General features: G+C 59.2%; 1 protein-coding gene across 2 annotated transcripts in view; it reads left to right on the forward strand.

The window, feature by feature from the left end:
- COL5A1 (collagen type V alpha 1 chain) overlaps positions 1-17,547 on the forward strand; it is a 159,234-nt gene that overhangs the window by 86,769 nt on the left and 54,918 nt on the right. For both annotated transcript variants that reach the window (XM_057724520.1, XM_057724522.1), the window contains exons 15-27: positions 183-236; positions 577-630; positions 3,309-3,362; positions 5,016-5,069; positions 6,201-6,254; positions 7,122-7,166; positions 8,355-8,408; positions 9,017-9,061; positions 9,641-9,694; positions 9,938-9,982; positions 10,717-10,770; positions 14,740-14,784; positions 15,135-15,188. In XM_057724520.1, coding sequence (XP_057580503.1) covers positions 183-236; positions 577-630; positions 3,309-3,362; positions 5,016-5,069; positions 6,201-6,254; positions 7,122-7,166; positions 8,355-8,408; positions 9,017-9,061; positions 9,641-9,694; positions 9,938-9,982; positions 10,717-10,770; positions 14,740-14,784; positions 15,135-15,188 — 666 coding nt within the window. The remainder of the gene's footprint in view (positions 1-182; positions 237-576; positions 631-3,308; positions 3,363-5,015; positions 5,070-6,200; positions 6,255-7,121; positions 7,167-8,354; positions 8,409-9,016; positions 9,062-9,640; positions 9,695-9,937; positions 9,983-10,716; positions 10,771-14,739; positions 14,785-15,134; positions 15,189-17,547) is intronic.

A 17,547-nucleotide genomic window follows, 5' to 3' on the forward strand; every position in this document is an offset into this window, starting at 1 on the left:
CCTGGGAAGAGACACAAACAAGGAGAAGTTCCTGCTTGTCCCTCGGGTTCTGTCCAAGGCAGGCGGCCGGGCTCTGCAGGGGCCCTGGCCGTGGGCCCGCTCCGTGTCCTTTCCCAGCCCTTCCCCGGCCACCCCATAGCCTGTACCTGCCGGACATCCCCTAACCAGACGTGTCTCCCCAGGGCCCTCCCGGGAGCGGAGGTCTGAAGGGCGAACCGGGAGACATGGGGCCTCAGGTACGTACCACCTCCTCCCCTTTCTCTGTCTGAAGGGGCCCCTTCTGGAAGGTGGAGCCCCGATGCTGCCTTCCGTCAAGGAAGTGGTGGGAGTTGCTGGCACTTGATGCAAAGCCGGAGGCAGAACAGCAGCAGTGTCTGCAGCAGGGGGCCGAGCTGCCTGTTTGCTGCCCCCGCCTTCACTCGGGGCAGCGGGTCCTGCACCCTGGCCGACTGTTACCCACATGGTGGCAGCTGGGACGGTAGCCGTGGGCTGGGTGGACGAGCACGGGGACCAGGCTTTGCTTTCTCCTCTGAAAAGCAGACACACCACTAACCCTTGTCCTCTGATTCCCGACAGGGTCCGCGGGGTTTGCAGGGCCCACCTGGCCCGTCAGGAAAGCCTGGAAGAAGGGTGAGTGTGTCTCAGTGACAGCGGCCAGGCCACAGATGGGGCGGGACTCTGTGGTGCATGTGCTCCGATCACGCTGCGTCTTGCCTGCCAGGCTTAGCCCAGCAGCTCCCTTCCCTTCAGAGGGTGCATCTGTGTCCCAGGCTGGGTGCGTCCCGGTCACGCAGCAGCGAGCTCCCCGCCCCTGCCCCCAGCCTCTGTCCCGAGCATGTGAACATAGTTCGACAAACATTTCTTTAAAATATTTATTTTATTTGTTTATTATAATATTTATTTTATTTCTTAATTTCTTTGGCTGCATCAGGTCTTAGTTGCGGCACGCAGAATCTTTTGTTGTGGCACCCGGGCTTCTCTCTAGTTGTGGCGTGTGGGCTCTGTAGTTTGCGGCACACAGTCTCTCTAGTTGAGGCGTGCGAGCTCAGTCGTTGTGGTGCGTGGGCTTAGTTGCGCTGCGGCATGTAGGATCTTAGTTCCGCGACCAGGGATCAAACCCGCATCCCTTGCATTGGAAGGCGGATTCTTTAGATCTGGACAACCAGGGAAGCCCCAACAAACATTTTTAATTAAAGCAACTTCCCAGGTTCCTCAGGAGCAAGTGTGGAAAAGACAAGATGATCAGTGGTCCTTTCTCTGGGGGCAGCCTCATCTCTCCAGCGATGGCTTTGGCTTGGGGGAAACGGCGGGCTGGCTGCTCGGGGCCTTGCGCCTTAGCTGTGCTCCTCGCCTCCTGTATTCTCTGTCTGCGATGTACTTTTAGTGGATGGAACTGCTTTGCTTGCATACGACTGTGGCTACTGGCAGAGGGCGTGCGTTTATAACCTCATATAAACTAACCAACACCATCCAGACGGGCTCGGGAAATCCTAATTAACCCACATCAAACTCTAACTAGTAGATCTTTCCATCAAGCAGATGTTTCTACTGAATGAAAAAAATACTCCTTCTTGTGTTGTATTTATGCCTGGATGAACCCCTGCAAGAAATGTTGGCCCCTGAGCTGCCAGTTCCTGCTTTAGTTACAAAGTATACAAGGCAAACACCAGTAATTCCTCAGTGGCTATGGGGCCTCCATCCCAGGAGTTAATGGTAGTTACAAGGCAAGTGACCCAGTGATCAGCAGTCAGGCATGGCTGTCTCATGCTGACCCCTCAAGGCTGCAGGTCCACAGATGGTGGAGGGGACGCAGGCACGAGGCAGAGGGGTACACGGACTGCATGGACGATTATAAGAGGGCCACTGATGCCGGAACGCAGTGATTCTTGGTAGACAGTGAGGTGGCTTATCTTGGATCTGGTTCTGAAAAGTGTTTTTTTTCTTTGAGGGTCTTTTGTATCTCTGTAAACACTTGTTGTAGAGTTTCAGTGGAAAGAGTTTCTTGGTCAGGGCGAGGCGAAAACTGAAAACGGAAAGATGCCAGGGATGGTTCGTAGTGTGACTCGTGGCAGAGACCACTGGCGTCAGGGCCATGAATATGCGTGTGCTGGAGGAACCAGGCTGGAGAGGAAGGGACAGTGGGAGGGGCTCAGGGCCGCCTGGAGGGCTGGCCCTTTCGTTCTTTGTGCAGCGCGGAGCCCGTCTGCCCGCGATGTCCTGCAGCGGAATCCTGTCAACTCTTCCGACACATTTCCCTTGATTTCTGAAAGCGTTTGGAAATTTGAGGAGGGGCTCCCTGTCGGCCTCTGTTCGCAGGGTCCTGTCTGCGTTCCGCCCGGAGCTGCGTTGCTCGGGTGCCTTTTCTGAGATGACTTTTCATCCCGGGCGGTTCCTTGTAACCTTTAACCTGGGGTGCACCAGCCGCCTCCTGGTAGTCCTCCTGAACCCTTGCCGCCTTCGTGCTGCCCTCCCTGTCCTGGTTGTGCCATGAGGCCTCGCTGCCTGTCATCGCGGCCCCGGTGCCCCTGGCGAGGCCTCTCGGACCAGGTGCACGTGGCCTGGAGAGGAGACGCGTTGATCTGGGTGGGCGCGTTACACTCAGCTGCCTGACATCCCTCATCAGCGAGTGGACTCCTGCCTCAGTCCCCGCCCCCATCTAGGTGGCCTCACGCCTGGCAGGCTGTCCGTGGGGGCTGTGGGCCTTTATCGGGGACCCTGGTAGGGCGGGCCCTGTCCTCCAGCCCCAGGTGGGGAGGGTGGGCCTGCTGCCCTGGCTGGAAGGAGTGGCCGGGGAGGAATGGCCCCTGGACACGGTGTTCTCAGTCGAGACCCTGCCTGTGGGCGGCTACGTGGCCTTCGAGAGCCAGGCCGCCCCTCTGGGCCTCACTTTCCTCCTGTCCTTCACACTACCCGGATGCTCTCTCTCGCCCTGTGGCTCACCGGGCTTTCCCTTGATGTCAGCTGGTGGACGGGACATGTGCACATGTCAGCATTGGGCACTCTCCTGGGTCGTGAAGCAGATCCCGTGGACACACACGGCCCCTCGGTTGCCGCCCGTCACACCATCTCGTGCGCACCACGTCCTCGCCTGGAAACATAGAGGGGCAAGCACGTTAGCTGCGCTCCGAGGTTCAGGATGGCGAGGCTTGGAAAGACCAGAGCCTGTGTACCGCAGCCCAGGGCTCCGGATCAGGGTCCCCCCCCCGGGGCTGTGGGACCGTCTGCGTGGTGTCGCAGGAAGCCACCGTTCAGAGGTCTCGGGGAGCTGGCCACTCCTTGTAATGACAGTTTGCCCCACTCTGTTCCAGGGGCGATCTGGCAGCGATGGAGCAAGAGGGATGCCTGGACAGACCGGCCCCAAGGTAGGTGCCGCTCAGCACCTCCTGTGCCCGTACGCGGCCAGCATCCGCACTGTCATCGACACGTGGTTATGTGACGATATGGCTATGATGACAAGTGATGACTGGGGACATTTGCTCTCATCCGGGGGTAGGACTCTGGGCGTCAGCAGTTCAGGTTGGATCAGCCCCTCGGGCACGTTGACACAAAGACTGGGGCTGGAGGGGTGAGTGTCACGGGTCACTCACAGGTCCATGGTGGGAGGTCCTCTTGCCCAGACGCGGGGTGTCTGAGCGCCTCGGCGCTGCAGGGAGCAAGTAGACATGGCACGTGGGCGACGCAGAGCTGGGGTATGTGTGAGCGGCCCCGGTGCAGCCCAGGGGAACCCCACCCCGCCCGCCGCCGAGGTCCAGTGTGCCCGTCCCTCTGCCCCCAAATCTGGGACAAACCTCCTGCCGTTCTTGGTCCACCCTTCCTTCTCAGCCCTGGAAGAGTTTGTCCAAGGCCGTACAAGGCGCCGGAGGAAGTGCTGACTTTCTCCAGCGAGGAGCCCACAGTGGGGACAGCAGGTGTTCTCAGGAGTCCCCAGTCCCGCCAGGGGGCCCTGCCCCTGCTCACCCGTAACGGGCGAGGAGTGGCCCTCAGGTGCTGCCGTGAGTCCTGCGGTGACAGAGGGGACAAGGTTCCCGAATCTGTCCCCGCAGACTCTGGTCTTCTTTCAACAGCAAAAGTGTCCGAGCCTAAACTAGCTTTGTCTTGACCTCACCCCTCGCGGGTGGCCACACCCCCGAGGCTGGCTGCGCGCCGGTGGCGGAAGGAGGGCTGGCCTGGGAGCCGGTGCGCCCGGGGGGCGGCGGTGCGGGGCCATCCGCCAACGGGTGGGCGCACCTGCTGCGTGGGTGGCGCTCTCGGCCCCAAGGGTGTCGTGATAAGAGACACAGGCAGACGGCAAGTGCACATGCGCACACACGCACACACACTTACACACTCACACACACACATGCACAACACTCGTACTCACGCACACTCACGCACACACACTAACACGCACACGCTTACACACTCACACGCTCACCCACACACTTACACACACACGCGCTCACACTCACATGCAACACTCGCACACATTCACACGTGCGCGCACACACTAACATGTGCACACGCTTACACACTCACACGCTCACCCACACACTTACACACACACACATGCTCACACTCACATGCAACACTCGCACACATTCACACGTGCGCACACACACTAACATGCGCACACACTTACACACTCACACGCTCACCCACACACTTACACACACACACATGCTCACACTCACATGCAACACTCACACACACTCACACGTGCGCACACACAGGCGCACACACACCGGACTTTGCAGCTGTCACCCCAAACACTGAGGTCTCGGGACCCTCCAGGGCCCCGTCTGTGGCCCTGGGACAGAAGCCGCCTCTCCGTTTGCAGCCTTTGTTGGTGTTCTGGGGAAAGGCAATGGGAATATGGACCCAAGGCTGTGAAATGTGTGGTGGGGGGGAGGGGGGCAGCCAGTGGCCCCACTGTGGGGTCCTGGGGCCCCGGGTGCACAGACACTGTGTGGACCGTGGCCCAAGGAGGGTGGAGGGGCCGTGCAGCGTGGGCTGAGCTGCCTCTGTCCTCCTTGCAGGGTGACCGTGGCTTCGACGGCCTGGCTGGGCTACCGGGAGAGAAGGGCCACCGGGTGAGTGTTTCCTGTCTGGGAGCCACTGGAAGACATGGCTTCCTGGGAGGTTGGGCCCTCAATTCCAAAGTGGCTGCTAAATGAGCCTCATGGGGGTGGGCAGTGGACGTGGACATGGGCGTAACGTCCCTGGGGGTGGAAGGGCAGCCCAAGGAGAGCCGATTTCTCACCCGCAGCTGATGGAGAAAGAGCCGTGGGGTCCATCCCTTGAGGGGACGAGGCAGGACACGTGGTGCCCCTGTGGGTCTGTTAAGGGCCCTCCGCCCTTCAGGAAACCCAACGGCTGCCCTTTCGGGAGCCGCCAAGGACCCTTCTCGCCATTAAAGGGGTGACTGCAGGAGGTGGGCTGGTCCCACGTGGCCGCCCATGGGTGGGGGGTGGGGGCCGCCTGTTACTTCGCCGAGTCCAGGTGTCTCCATGCGATGCTTTGCAGCCCTTCTCTGTTTTCTTTGACGTAGACGATGCCTCTTGTATGTTTTGGCACGTCCTGGACATGCAGGCACACGCGTGCGTGCACATGCACACACACGTGCTGTTGATTTTGTCAGAGTCACCCATCACGTCCCTGCTGCCGTGAGAAGTGGTGGTTGCACTTTAGCTGAAGCTGCTTCGCCCAGGTTCTCCCACGCTCACGGGGAACCGGGCGGAAGGCAGGCACTGGTCAGGGCCAGTCCGCTGGACTGACTGATGAGCACATACTGAGCACGGAGGGTATGCGAGGCCTGAAGCTGCAGGGACGTCAGGTGGACCAGTACTGACCCTCACAGGCCAGAGCGGTGGCCCTTTCAGGGGGCTTTGGGGGATGGGGTGCGCCCCTGCTTCACATGGAGAGGTCAGCGGGGTGCAGCTCAGACCCCGCCCTGGTGTCCTGGGCGCCCGCAGGCTCCCAGGTGCCAGTCCAGCCATCCCACCTCCAGGACACCAAATCCAGGGTGAGCGTCCCGCCAGCCAGCCGTGCACCCCGTCACACCAGGAGACACCGTTTCCGAAGGGTCCCCTGTGACTCTGAGAGAGCCTCGGGAGGGGGTTGGGATTTTCAGTCTCAGAAGCAGAGGAAGACGAAACGGGGGCCTTGAGACAGTCAGGCGTGTCTGCCCGGGTGCCTAACGCTGACCCTGCTTGGCTTCCCAGGGCGACCCTGGTCCTTCTGGCCCACCGGGACTTCCGGGGGAAGACGGAGAAAGGGTACGTATCCTGCTGCATGTTGGCCGCACCTGCTGCCCGTCTCCTCAGTGAAAACTACGCAAGATGCTGGCGGCAGAGACGGGCACCTGCATGGGGGGCGGGGTGTTGATGGGAGTGGAGAGACGGCCGCACAGAACTTCCTTCCTGTAGAGGCAGACCTCAGACCTTGATGTTGACGGACGGACCTGTGGGTCTGGAGTGCCCTCACCTGTCACAGGTGCCCCAGGCCCCAGGATCCTTCTCTACACCATTTTTTCTCCTTTGTGTCTCTACCTACCTATTATCTATCTATCTATCTATCTATCTATCATCTGTCTATTATATATCATCTACCTATCATCTATTATCTATCTATCTATCTATCTATCTATCATATATCATCTACCTATCACCTATTATCTATCTATTTATCTATTATCTATCTATCATCTATCTACCCATCTGTCTATCATCTGTCTACCTATTTATCTATTTATCTATCCATTATCTATTCTCTATTTATCTATTTATCTGTTATCTATGTATCTACCCATCTGTCTATCATCCATCATCTTTCTATCTCTGCCTGGTTCTGCCTCCCTATCTTTCATCTCCATCTTCACCTGCCAGGTAACCCGTGACCTTTTCTGCCCAGCTCTCACCTCCCTGGAGCTGTGGTTTGTGAGCCCTACCCCCCACCTCTTACCTGCAGCCCCTGCGAGTGGGGCCGTTCCGGGCTGTGCCTGCTGGCACAGGGTCTAGTAGCTCTGGGGTGTGCTGCAGCAGCCCCAGGCCAGAGACTCCTGCACAGATGAAGGGAACGTCGTCTCTCTGGTGTCCAGGCTTTATGGCCGATCCCTACAATCCTGCCTCTTTTCTCCCCCACAGGGTGACGATGGAGACGTCGGGCCCAGAGGGCTGCCCGGGGAGCCTGTAAGTTCACTGACTGGGTGGGATTCTGTGTCTCCTCACTGATGCTCTGGCCAAAATTGGGGATTGACTCGGAGCATAGATTTGAGAGGGGCTCAGCCTCGGGATGGACAAATCTGGGCATCTCCTGGGAGGGGAACGGGGGAGGTGAGCGGAGAACGCTGAGGGGTCAGCCTGAGCCTGAGCCAGGGTGGTAGCCCAGGCCCCTGAGGGTTCTGGTAGGACTCGGGGGTGCAGATGTGGTGTGTGTCCGGGGTCCATGACGGTGGGTGTCCAGGGTCCATCGGGGTGGGTGTCCAGGGCCAGTCACTTAGCCTGCCACACTTTCCGATGGCTACACTTTCCAAATAAGGAGTCCTCCATGCCTGGACCTCCAAAAGCTCGTTTCCCTACGCCGACTTCTATTTAAGGCCAGAGCAAATTTCCTCAGTGACAAAAGGATATTAATTGCTTTTCACTTACTATTACTTTTCAAGCGTCTAATGCAGCCGTGCGCATCTAGAGATGTTAATTGAGGAGAAATATCGCAGACCCTGCACGGAGGAGAGCCTGGGGTCGGCGTCTGCATGCCCTCTGGGGACTAAATGACACCCTGGGGGTCTGATTAGCCGCGGAGGGGGCTTCATCAGCACAGCTCTCCCCTTAACACGCGTCTAGGCAATGCCTTCTGGGTTATTAACTCCAGAAAAACATTTATGTGACGGTATTAAAAGAACGAAGGGAACACTTAAGAGGCAATGAACGTGGGAAGGGCTTCTCTTCTACTGCGTCTGAGGAGCGTCTATCAAAATTAAGGGCCCTCGAAATCGCGGTGCCTTGAAAGGCCTGGTAGTTCTCCAGGGGCGGGAGGGCGGGAACGGTCCGGATGTGGGTCCTTCCCACGGCAGGTGATGACCACCGTGCGGCCCCTCCCCCGTGCGTGGGGCTGTTCCCACACATGTGCCCCCCCTCCCCGGCCAGGGAGGGGCACTGAGCCCCTCTCAGTTCCAGCCACCCCTGCCTCTGGTCCCCAGAGCCCAGGGGGAGAGCTGGGGTGGGGTGAGGAGCTGGAGCAGGGGAGGGGGTGTGGGCCACGCTCCCCGGGAGACCTGTGTCAGCAGCGGAGGCTCTGGGCCGAGGGAGGCAGGGGACAGGGCAGGGGCCCGGCGCTCCTGGCCCGGTCTGAACCCTCCTTGCCTTTTCCTCTTGCAGGGGCCTCGTGGTCTGCTGGGGCCGAAGGGGCCCCCAGGCCCGCCTGGACCTCCCGTAAGTCCTTTGAGTGTCTGTCCCATCACTGCCTTTGAGACCCCACCCCCAGCGTGTGGTCCACTCGGGCCGCGGGCAGCGCCCCATGCTGACAGCCGTGCACGCTGCCCGGTGCTCGTGTAAGGTGTCGGCGGGGCCCTGGTGCTCACCCGTGGGAGGATGGCCCCAGCAGGTGTGGGCTGGCAGGTGGAGGTGCAGAGGCCAGCTGGGTTCACTCTGTTCCTCCCCGCACACTGTGTCTGCCGTTATAAACAGTCACCAGGATGCCCATTTCCTCTCTTGAAAGCACTTCCAGGAGCATCTTGGCAAGTCCTGGAGGGAGGCAGGTGCTCACAGTTCTGGCAGGGCTCTGCCTGGGGGGCGGCTTCCCCAGGGCCGGCCCCCCTGCCCAGCTGTCTGAGGCCTCAGGGCCTCCTGACACGATGCTGGAGCCTGGCAGCCCCGCTAGACCCTGGCCGATCTCGGGATTTATTTGGGATCCAGCCTTTCCCCTCCCCCAAAGGACGTGCTATCCTCTGACATTGTGGGCAGGGACCAAGCTGCGCTGAGTGGACTTTCCCTGTTGAGCTTTGTCAATTCTCCGTCTTTTCCGTCTCAATGTCATCCAGGGTGTGACGGGGATGGACGGCCAGCCAGGCCCGAAAGGCAATGTGGTAAGTTGGGGGTCCCGTGGCTCGGGCTCAGGGCGGTCCCCTGGGCTCGCTCCCGCTGCTCAGGACGGGGAAGGGGGAGCCCTGCACCAAAACCAGGGGGGACGTGACGGGGAAGAAGCAGACCCCGAGCCCCCGGACCACCCCGCCCCCCGCGGTGCAGGCCCCCCGGGAGTGCTGCTGAGATCCTGGGGGAGTGTTGCAACACCTGCAGCCTGAGCACATCTGTGCGGGTGTGCAGGGAAAGCGCTTTCTCACGGCGCCTGGCAGGCTGGTGGGGGGCAGGTGCCGAGACGACGCCCACCGAGAGGGGTCTCATGGGTGTCTGTAAGAGCCCAGCACGATGGCTGGGAATTTTCAGCCAGATGGAGCATTTCCTGGTGGATGCCGCCTCATGTCGTCCTGGGCGGCTGTCAGCTGCACCTGCGCAGACACACGCACGTGCTGCTCGCCCGCAGGGCCCGGCCTCCGGCTCGCTGTCTGCCCCGGGGCCCCTGCCTTCCCTCCTGGGCACGAGAGCCGATTGCGTCCCCTGCCCGCCCTCCAGAGCCCCCTTCAGTGTCTTGCTTGTGTTTCCTGTAGGGTCCCCAGGGAGAGCCCGGCCCCCCGGGACAGCAGGGTAACCCGGGCGCCCAGGTGAGTGACCTGGGCGGGCTCCTGGGCGGCGGGAGGTGCAGATGTACAGTGCCCTGGGCGGGAGCCGCCGCCGAGCGCTGCCCCGTGCTGTCAGTCGGCCCAGAGGGGCCGTGGCCTGGAGGTGACCTAGGATGGGGCCGGCACCCGCATGAGGGAGAGGGCCGGGGGGAGATGGATGGACCTCAGGGAGAGCTTCTGAGTCGAGAAGTTCCCTGACCTTCCCTGTTCACTCTCCCTTCCCAGGGTCTTCCAGGCCCCCAGGGTGCAATTGGGCCTCCAGGAGAAAAGGTAGGTGGGCTGGGGTGGGGTTCGGGTTGCCTGCCTGTGGGGTGCCTCCCGCCCGGGGAAGCACGGCGCCTGCCGGGGTCCAGGCCCAAGAGCGCTGGTCACCAGCTTTGTCCCTTCTTCCTCCCTCCCTTCTTTATCTATGTATAAGGTTGCCAGTTTCGGGAAGAAAAACAGATATGGGATGCTTAGTTACATGTGAACTCTGTTGTTGTCTGAAATCCAAATTTAACTGGGCATCTCGTTTTGTTGTTATTTGTTTTACTTATTTTTTGCTAAATTTGGCGACCCTAAATACATCCTCAGCCCCCCGAGCCCACACGCTGGGCGGAGACGGAGCGGAGCCTTTGCACGGCTTGCGGCTCAGCCCCAGGTGTCCTGTGAACGCAGCACCTGGGTGGCACCCGCAGAATGGCCTCAAAGGGGCGGTTCTTAGTGTATCATGGCCCCTGGTGGACACTATTTGAGAACCGCTCCTGCCTTCACTTGGCGGGTAATTTTGTTCCAATAGCAAAACCCGAAGGCTCTGAAAACAGCAAAGCGTCTGCCGTCTTTGGGTGCTGCCTGTGCCTGAATGCTCTGCAGCCAGTGCGAGCGCGTGTCTCTGAGCATCCTATTTAAACAAATGCTTTTTGAGCAGAAATGTTGAAAAGTAACTTTGGGGGGGGCATGTATAGAGCGTGGACAGCCGAGGAGCCCCTGGGGCAGCTGCTCACAGAGTCTCTGGTGTGTTCTAGGGCCCCCTGGGTAAACCAGGCCTCCCAGGAATGCCCGGTGCTGACGGACCCCCGGTGAGTACCCCTGCCCACCTCACCCTCCGCACCTACCCACCCATGCCCACCCAGGGGTGGGGGCTGGGACCTGGGCAGAGGGGCCCTCCCCTCCTCTTCCAGCTCCTTCAGTGATGACCCGTCTGATGGTGAGCTTTGGAGCTGCTGGGTTTGGGACGTGCTGTCCATAGCGTGGCTCAGTCAGAGGTGGTGACGCACGAGTGGGAAGGTCCGTTATTTGTTGGGGTTTGCTGCTTGGGATCAGAGCCCAGCCTGCACGTCACCTCGGAGGAGGGCGGGGCCGGGCCCCGAGCAGTCGCGTGTGTCACCAGCTCCGGGTGTATTTTTAGCGGCCACGCACGGGGAAGGGGATGTGAGCACACAGCTGTGGAGCTGAGTAGATGCCGCCTAGAAATAGGGCGTGAGTGACGCATCCCATCTGTGGCCAGGCTGTGGCGAGGGGGCCGGCGTGGGCGTGTCTCCGTGCGCTGGGCCGCCCCCGCCCCCCGCGTGGGAGGTGCTGCCGGGTGTTTTGTTTCCCGGTTATTTTTGGCACACCCAACGGGTGCCGTGTGGAGAGCCTGTTTCAGAAAACGAGATCAGCGAAGTTAATTATTTCAGGCAGAGTTCTTCTGTTGTGTGAATCACGCCATTAAAGACAAAGCGAGACGATGAATCTGTGCGCTGTTAGTTGGCGATTGGTCAGCATAGGTCGGTGTCTGCCCCCCGCCGCACCTGAGAATCTTTGGTCCCGCGCATCACACGTCACCCATCGTCCCTTCTTCAGCAGAACCAGCAGATCACAGCCCACTCCCCCTTGAACTGCTCTGGGCGGCTCAGGCTCCGGGACTGAGTTTGGATACAAGGAGATGACTGTTTTGCAATATATCTTTTATTTACATCGACACCGAATTGCATTTTCTAACGGTACAATATCTTCTCCTGGAAAATTAGGAAAAGAGCTAAAATGGCAAAATGAAAACCACCTCTGGTCCCGTTCCTGTGGGTTAAACCCCGATAGCAGATGGATGTACCTCCTTCCACTCATTTTCTCTATTTCTCGTCTGCAGTAGTGGGTGTCAGCGAGGCATTTCCTGCAGTGCATGGTGTCAGGAAGGGCGCAGTGCCTTCACGGCCCCCGCTCCCCTGACCTCCAGGTCACACCCTGGAATCCTCCTCCCTGAACTGAAACTCAGTGCACCAGGGTCCCTAAGAGTCACCAGTTTCCTTTCAGATTCTGGGGAAAGAGGGGCCTTTAAGTGGGCCCCAGCCCAAGGAGCCGGAAGTCTGCCCCTCACAGATTCTCCGTGTCTCTTCCCCCAACCATCACACTTTAAAATACGAATGTACAGAGGACACGAGGGAGGGTGGTTGTGCCAGGGCGACACGGAAGGTGCTCGGAGCAAAAGCTAAGAGGGAAACATCAGCGCTGCAGGCCGAGGGGAGCAGAGCCCCTGTCTTAGGTGAATCGGGAGGAAACGAAAGATTTAACAATACTCTCCTCGCAGAGGCAGTGCGTGGTTGATCAAGCTGACAGAGAGGGTTTGCTCCTTTTCCCCTTTGTTGGTTTGGTGGGGTTAGGGCTGAAGAAAGAAAGGAAGATAGACTTCAGAGCCTGTGAGAAGCCTGAGGGGTTTCGAGGCAGACCAGATGCCCTGGCAGGCGTCGTGGGGTTGCAGTGGCAGCGCTCGCCAGGGAGGCAGGCGATGAGACAGGGCTCATGGGAATATTACGGAGCCAGGAAAAATCCAGTTCCAGCAGATGCTCAGTGACACGAGCAAATGCTCATGATGTAATAGTAAATTAAAACCACATCTGATGCCTGTTTTACATGCAAATGTGCAGGGAAAGTCGATTAGCTGCGCTATATCACACCCTTGGCCACCGTGGCTGTGAGCGGTGAGGTTATAAAGGGCTTTAATTTTCTTTTCCGCTTGCCTAATTGTCTACAGTGAACATATATTACTTTTTTAATCAGAAAAATATCAAATATACGTAATTTAAGCTGTATGACTTTTCCATTATAAAGTCATACTGGTTATAGAATACTGGGGAAAGACCAGCAAGTAGAAAGAGGGCGGAAAGGGCCTTCATGGCAGGAAATCAGCTGCTCTGATTTTGGTGTATTTCCTTTCCATCTTTTTCTATTCAAACATTTAAAATAAGTGACCTTTGTCCCACCCCATCCCCCCTCCCCGCCCCAAAGTCACTGTCATCCTGGAAACACAACTTACAGTGCATCTAAGAAGTTTGGCCTTGATTCAAACAGTGATCATGGCAGGGACTTGCCTGGTGGTCCAGTGGTTAGGACTCTGCACTTCCGCTGCAGGGGGCACGGGTTTGATCCCTGGTCAGGGAACTAAGATCCCACAGACTGCTCGGTGCAGCCAAAATAAACCCAAAACAAACATTCTAAAAAAAAAAACCAGTAATCACGGCAATGATCGGTCCTTCTCTTTTATCTCTTCCAAAACACCGCGATCAGGTCTATTCTTATTGCCACCATGTAAGCGAGGTCATCACCACGTGGAGGGGTCAGCTCACATCCCCCCCGGGAGCGAGATGCGGGGTCTGCCCCCATGTGTGTGTCCCTGGGGCCTGGCCTTCACCACCCACAGCTGCCTGTCACCTCAGTTCCTTCACAGAAAAATGCTAGGTTTGATGGAAACTGTAAAAAAGGCCCATGAAGAGCCCACATGGCAGCGGGAGCAGAACTCCCCCGTCCTGGCCACCCCGAGGCAGGACCTTCTCCTGGGCACTGTTTGGGTGCGGCCCTGCCGGCCTGGGGTGCTGGCACCATGAGGCTCGTTTTGGGGAGGTGGATGGCAGACAGCGTGTCCCCTCCAGGCCCAGGCAGCAGACATGGTCCAGCCGGGCCCTCACTGTCCTCAAGGGCTCCCCGGGGTACTCCACCCTGCAAAGGAACTTCTGCATCCTCCCCCTTGCGTTGCAAAGGGGGCTACTTGCAATGGCATCAAATCCAGTTCACCACAAATACAAATTAAAAGGAACACGTGCAGATCTTTATTCAAATTGATGAGATCTGGGTCTCCACACACTGCTGTGCTCTACAAGTAGCATCCTAGAACTTTAGAACCATCTAGCTGAACAAGCAGCCAACCCACCCTCTCATTTTACACACACGAAGGTGGAGGCCCAGAGAGGGCAAGTGACTTACCTAAGGTCACACAGCGGGTCGGGTGTTACCAGGAGTCGATTCAGGCTGCCCTACCCTGCCCTGCCAGCGTCCTCACCACTGACCACATGGCCTCTCTCTACTGGAATCCTTGAGGGTAGAACTATATTTCCCGGCAGTGAATACTTATGTTTCTGTGTTTATCTTCTGTGTTTGGCTTGTGAACTCAGAGGCATTGAACCTAGGGACCAGCTTGGGTCAGAGTCAGAGAAGGTCGAGTTGCTGAGAATGGAGTTGATGGGGGCCAGGGTGGGTGGGGCAGTGACCGAGGGGCTGTGGGCAGTTCCGTGTGAGCTCTGCATCTGTGGCGTGGGGTGTACATTCTCCCCGTGCCCAGCTTCCTCCCCATTTGTGTCACCTGGAGGGGTGGCTTTGAAGGCCTGGGGTGCGTTGGGACCCAGGTGGTCTGCTCCCACTTCACTGCTTCAGTTTTGCTGGGTGACCTTGAACAAACGCCCTCATCACTGTCCTGCCCCACTGCCCTCAGGGGCAGGCTGGGCTCCCGAGTCAGGGGACATGGGTGCACAGCGGGGCCTGGAGCCCACCTGTGGGTTTCGAGCACGTTCCCCTCTGCTGTTGCCAGGGCCTGGCGTTATCCCCATTTTACAGATGAAGCGGCTGAGGGTCGGGTCTAAAGCACTAGGGGTGACCGAGCTGCTGTGGGGAGGGGGGAGGAAACGGGGGGACTCGAGCTCTGACCCTCACGTTTGAAGACAGCTGCAGGGGAGCTGGAGCGGGGGCTGGCCTGCTTCCCCAGTGGCCACTGACTAACACAGCCTTCTCTTTCCTGACAGGGGCACCCCGGCAAAGAAGGCCCTCCGGGAGAGAAGGGAGGCCAGGTGGGTACCGGCTGCGCCCTCCGCCCCTGCAGCATCTCCTGCAGGATGGGCAGGGCTGGGCCCCCTCTGCTCTGGGAACCCCGTTCAGAAGGGGATTCCTGCCCTGTTCTCACCCATCCTGAGACACCCCTGTGGGCCCGCCCTCCCCGTGGGGCTGGGCACAGTGCCCGCGGGTCTCCTCCTGCGGGTCCCACCTGGCATGTCCATCCGCGCTGCTTGTAGTGAGAGGGCAGTGTGCTGGGGGCAGGCACACTTTCTGGCTTGTGTTGGAAGGACCCAGCGGTGGCCCAGAGGGAACCCCACGCCGTCCACCTGAGACGGGGCTAACGCGCTTTCCCCTCTGGTTTCAGGGTCCACCCGGCCCCCAGGGCCCGATCGGCTATCCGGGTCCTCGTGGAGTCAAGGTGAGGGTCTCACAGCCTCGGGTCTTCCTGGAGGTCAAGGCCGGGACTGCGGGACACCGCTGGGCCGGTTTTCAGGATTCTTCTGTGCTTTCACCTCCCTCCTGCCTGAACTGGGGCGGCCCTGGTCCGGGAGGTTGGGTCGCAGAATGTGGGCCTGAGCAGGTGGGGGTGGGGCCAGCGGGCCCAGGAGGGGCTGCTGTGGGGCAGGGCGCCCTCCCCAGGGCGTCTGGGACAGCACGGGTGACACAGTGGTGGCCGTCTGCCGGGACGGGGCAGCTACTTTTACTGTCACCGCTTGCCAAGTGTTTCTGCTGCTCCCAGAGCCCCTCGGGGCATCGGGTCTCAGCGGGGCGCCCTTTCCTGGGACGCTCAGAACCCTTTCTTGCGGGCCATTCGCACGTTCAGAGAGCCTGTCCCCGTGGAAAACGTCTGGGCAGACCTTGCTGTGGGGAGATGTTCGTGGGAGACGTCCGTGTATTCACATCGTGTTGAAAGGCTCTTGGAACCGCATTAAACGGGCACAGAGCCGCAGAGCAGTATCCCAAACACGGGCCCGTCTGTGCGCCCCGCGCTAACTAGGTTTGCTTTGAGCTGTGCCATTTAGTCCTCAGTGATGCTGCCCTCTGGACATGGACACGGAGAGGGGTGTGCCCCCTGGGAGCGTGTGCGGGGAGAGCCCTTCTTTCTCGGGGCGGGGATGCAGCCGTGTCTCCAGCCTCAGGCTTCCCACCCACAGAAAAGCTAAGCGTGCTTCTTTCCTTCAAAATAACCGTAATTTGACGTGAAGGAGCAGGTACACATATGTGTATAAAACATCTAGTCTATTTGGGGCCTTCGCAGGAACACCACCCATAAGCTCTGGAGTCCCCACCCGCGTCGTTCACGGTCCTTTACACTTCCAAGCATTTTTGCGTGTCAGGAGTGTGCAGCTGCCCTACGGTGTGAAGGACGGAGAACCCCAGACTTCTGTGTTTAGTAACTTTCCCCAAGTTACCCTTAAATCCATGCAGAAGTCAGGACTCAACCCTGGACTCGTGTATTCCTAACAAAGTGCTGCATCCTAACTCTGAAGGGCCCCGGCTTCCATTTCCCAGAATCAGGATGTTCCAAGGTCAAGGGCAGAGATGCCCCCAGTCAGGAGCCGTAGACAGGTGGCTTCTCTATGAAGCGGGCTCTCGCCCCACATACCGCCTAGTGAGTTTATAAGGGCAGTGTTTAGCAGCCGTGCTGATTGTGTGAGCTCCGTGCGTGTTTCTTTTACAAATTCCTGTTGCACAAAGAGCCTGTGCCAGCCACTAGGCACGGCCCACCGCGTGATGCCGCTTCTGTGAGCCGGGAAGGTGTCTGCTCTGAGATGTTGGTGGAGAGTGCTCTTATGTTGTCAGTGTGATTAAAATTCATCCGTGACATGAGCAATCCCACCAGACGGGCAAGCGGAGGGTGGAAGGAAAAGCATGGCTGAACGCTGCTTTCATTGGCGAAATAGATTCTCATGCCCTGTGCGCTTGAAAACATGCAGAGCCCGTAGTGTGATGAGCCCTGAGGGTGGTGACGGCAGGGGGGGAGGGAGGCCCAGGTGTCGCCGTCGCATGGAGACCGAGGTCCTCAGCTTTGCTCCACCGGAGTCCTGCCTTCCTCCGGAGAAAGGGTCTCCTCCGAGCTCTGTGATCTCACTGACCCTTGGGCGTCCCCCGGCTGCCCTCCGACTTGCCCCTTCCTCAGGGTCTGTTTGGCCTTGACTGTCAGCAAATCAAATCACCCCTCACTGGGCCCATGGGAGCTGGGTGGGCTGGTGGCAGCCCCCCAGTAGGAACTCAGTCGAGGCCTTGGGAAAGCCCCGTCTTCCCCGGTGCCCTCACAGCCGCTGGACGCTGGCCCAGCAGCTCCTTCCACTCGGCTCTTCTGTGCCCTCTGAGCTTGCTCCCCGAGCGCTGGGCCACCAGGGCCACGGTGGGTGCTGTAGCCCAGGGGTTCTCACACTGCCCCCGGGGACACCTGGAGACCTTGCTGACTGTCACAGCTTGAAGGGCTACTGCCATCTGAAGGGCAGAGGTCAGGGAGCCTGCTCAACCCCCTCCACGGCCTGGGCCAGCCCCGCCATGAAGAACCATCCAGACTCCGAGGGCGGCCGCACTGAGGCTGCGAAGCCCTGGTCTGTTTGTCCCCTTGGCCCCGTTCCCCTGGCCTTGGGTGGGTCATGAGACGACGAACTTTAGGTCTGGGAGGGATCTGCGCGGCTCTGTCTCACCCTCTTCTTTCTGGAAGGGCTTGCCCGGCAGCGGAGTGGGGAGCTGGAATCGGAGCCCCTGACATCAGGGGTCCAGGGCTGGCTCCCCTTGTCCTGAAGCGGACGTGGCCT

This window comes from Hippopotamus amphibius, chromosome 2, assembly GCF_030028045.1.
Source record: "Hippopotamus amphibius kiboko isolate mHipAmp2 chromosome 2, mHipAmp2.hap2, whole genome shotgun sequence".
NCBI lineage: Eukaryota > Metazoa > Chordata > Mammalia > Artiodactyla > Hippopotamidae > Hippopotamus > Hippopotamus amphibius.